This window comes from Hipposideros armiger, unplaced genomic scaffold (genome assembly GCF_001890085.2).
Source record: "Hipposideros armiger isolate ML-2016 unplaced genomic scaffold, ASM189008v1 scaffold_728, whole genome shotgun sequence".
NCBI classification, from domain to species: Eukaryota; Metazoa; Chordata; class Mammalia; order Chiroptera; family Hipposideridae; genus Hipposideros; species Hipposideros armiger.
The window spans coordinates 12,004-15,004 of record NW_017732078.1 but is presented as its reverse complement, the minus strand read 5'-3'; the positions used below and the strand labels follow the sequence as shown (position 1 = coordinate 15,004).

At 35.0% G+C, this 3,001-nt stretch overlaps 1 protein-coding gene across 1 annotated transcript in view; it reads right to left on the bottom strand.

Moving 5' to 3' along the window:
• The window catches only part of TRIQK (triple QxxK/R motif containing), a 65,505-nt gene extending 62,883 nt beyond the window's left edge, over positions 1-2,622 (bottom strand). The window contains exons 1-2 of the mRNA XM_019627272.1: positions 2,539-2,622; positions 30-109 (exon numbers count right to left, since the gene is read on the bottom strand). Coding sequence (XP_019482817.1) covers positions 30-109; positions 2,539-2,599 — 141 coding nt within the window. The 5' untranslated portion in view covers positions 2,600-2,622. The remainder of the gene's footprint in view (positions 1-29; positions 110-2,538) is intronic.
• Positions 2,623-3,001: the final 379 nt, after the last annotated feature.

Genomic DNA, 3,001 nt, shown 5'->3' with positions numbered 1-3,001 from the left:
AAGAAACTTCTACTCTCAGTACAATGGACCTTCTTAGTGGTCTCTTGCATAGCAGGTTTCGTCATCACAATGGATCCATGACTCATGTTTGTTTTCCATTCTTCCTTTTCTAAGTGGGAGAAATTATTGGAGATATGAAACAGTTATCCTCTGCTTCACCACTGTTTATTAGGGTATTAGTGAGGCTGGGGAAGTGTAGGTAAATTTCATAGTCTATAAACCTCAAGGAACCACATTCCAACTTGAGAGGGAGGACTGTGCATTGGCTTAAGATCATTGACTTTGTGCTGGATGCAGTAAATGGGGAACTTTAAGATCTCCCTACCCAGGAGGCAGAAAAAAGGATGTGCATGGCTATTTTATAAACAGATAGGGGAACCATAAAATAAACTGTTGGCTAGTCATGAAAATACATGTTTCCTTTTTTTTTTTTTCTGAGACACTGAACTATATTTCCCAGCTTCTTTTGATGCTAGTTGTGGGCATGTGACTGAGTTTCAGCCAGTGGAATATGAGAAAATTAATGTTTGCTACTTCTAGAACTAACCTATAAAAATTTTCCATATATACTCATTCATCTGGCTGAAATGGAGATGATCTGCAGAGTGATGCTGGAAATAATGTGATGAAGATGGTAGAGCCTATAACATCCTGGATCCTAAATGACTGCACAGAAAAGAGCTATTCAACCAACTTGTTTTCCTCTTTCATACTGCAGTAAGAATAAAAAATAAACTTGTAGCATTTGAGACTCTATACATATTGTATCTATTAGTTACAGTACAGTATCACCCTAACGAGAACAAATATGTTTAGATATCTCCATATTAACTGATGAAATTATTAAACTGTAATTTTCCTAATGAGCATTATTAAAGTTCTCAAATGTGAATTTGAAATCTGTTTAGATCAAACTGTACTGTTTATTTATTTATATAGTAACACAGAGCAATGCTAACAATGATCCTAACACAGTCAGTAAAAGACATCCCCAAATTAATAATTTAATAAATTAATAATTTCTACTTATGTATAAGAAAATTATAATTCAGNTATTGGGCTTTCAGATTATTTTATTTATTTATAGGACTTTATTTTTCTACATATAAATTTTAATTGGTTATATGTATTCTAAATATTTTTTCACCTTGCATCTCTTGTTTTACAGGAATATCTTTTCCTTTATCAAGTGTACTTTCTGTATCATACTATGAAATAGGTATGTATTCTTTTGGTATGAACTATTTCTACTTACTTTCTGACTTCTATTGCAACTAATTTGTTTATCCTTCAGTTATTTAGAAATTTGTTTATTACTTACTCCCCCATCCCCACCCCCAAAGGAGTGGAAACAGGTGGGAATGAGAAGCAACATGTAAAAAAAAAGAGGGTGGGGGTTGAGGAAGGAGACATTACCTTCTTTTGCTTCTGATTTCTAATTTACTATACTTTGTTCAAAGCTGTGGTTGTAGGATATTGATTTTTTTTAATTGGGGTACTTGGTATGTGACTAGTACATGGGTAATTTTTTATAAATACTCCATGCATCATTGAAAAGAATGGGTAGAAAATCCTGCATCTAGAGCATAGTCTAAAACATATAAACTTCCTGTTATCTTCTTTGCTGATGAGTGAACTTTCCTCGAATTTTACTAAGGTAAAATTTTAATGGAAATTTTTGAGGTTATCAAATTATTACCATTAATAGACAATAGAAGTAAAAATTTTTACATGGATAAAAAGATTTAATAGATTATAATATTAAATATTGACTGTATAAAGCATCTATCCTACAAATAAAAATTTTTGCTCTTATTAAATTAATAAAAATTATAAGAGCTTTGAAAATTCACAAGTACACAAAATGTATTTCTCCATTGGTAGGCAGGGCTGCACTTATTTTTTGCTCCTTAAAAACTCTATACAGTCTTTCATTATTCATATTCTGCATATTATATGTATTAAGGAAAAGTTACATTCTTTTTTTATTTTTTTAAGATTTTATTGGGGAACTGGCGGAGGGAATAGCATTGGGGAATCAATTGGGACAAGTTGCTGTCCTTCTGTTCTTCAGTCTAGTTGTGGAGGACATAGCTTCACTGGCCCATGTTGGTATTGTGATCATTGAGCTCTTCCTGGCTGAGGCGGATGGGTCGCTGGCCATCGGACGGCCGCTCACAGTGGCTCATGTCAGCTCACACTGGCTGCTGGCCGCTCTCACTGGCTGCCGGCCACTCATGGTAGCTTACGGCAGCCCACTGAAGCACCACTGCAGCCTACGCCATTGCCAGCGACTCACGGGAGCACAAATCCAGGTCAAGCTGTTGTTCACCATCTTAGCTGTAGAGGGCGCAGTGTCACTGGCCTATGTGGGATCTGAACCGGTGGCCTTGCTGCTCAGAGCCCACGCTCCCAAGCCAATTAACCAGCGAGCCACTCAGCCGGCCCCAGAAAAGTTACATTCTTAATATCACACATGATTGCTTTTTTTCTTTATCTTAATTCATAGGAACATATCAAAGAGAAGACACTGCTTACCAATTTGCTTTCTGTACTGATCAACAGGAAGTTTTATAGTGGAGGCATCTTTTCTACCCATCTTTGATCTCCAAAATGTCCGCTGCAAAGAAAGAAAATTATGATGAAGTCCTAAAAAAATCAAAAGGACTATCTACAAACTTCAGGAATAGTTTATTCCATAAAATTCATTTTTAAAGCAATGAGTAAAAATGCCTTTGATATTCCCATTAGATATCAGTAAAGAACACAAAATTTAAATCAATTATCAAGGATACAATTCCTGGTAATTAAATTTCCCAATCATTTGTTCTTGGTAACACTCATTTTATCAAGTACTATCAATACTCCATTAAATCACACTTTTAGAGAGCATTATTTGTAAATGTGAAAATCATGCACTATTTATTCAGATGGTTTGGAGCTGTAGGCATGCTCTTAACAGTATGTTTCTTTCCAATTACCTACTATGCTGTAAAAAAAG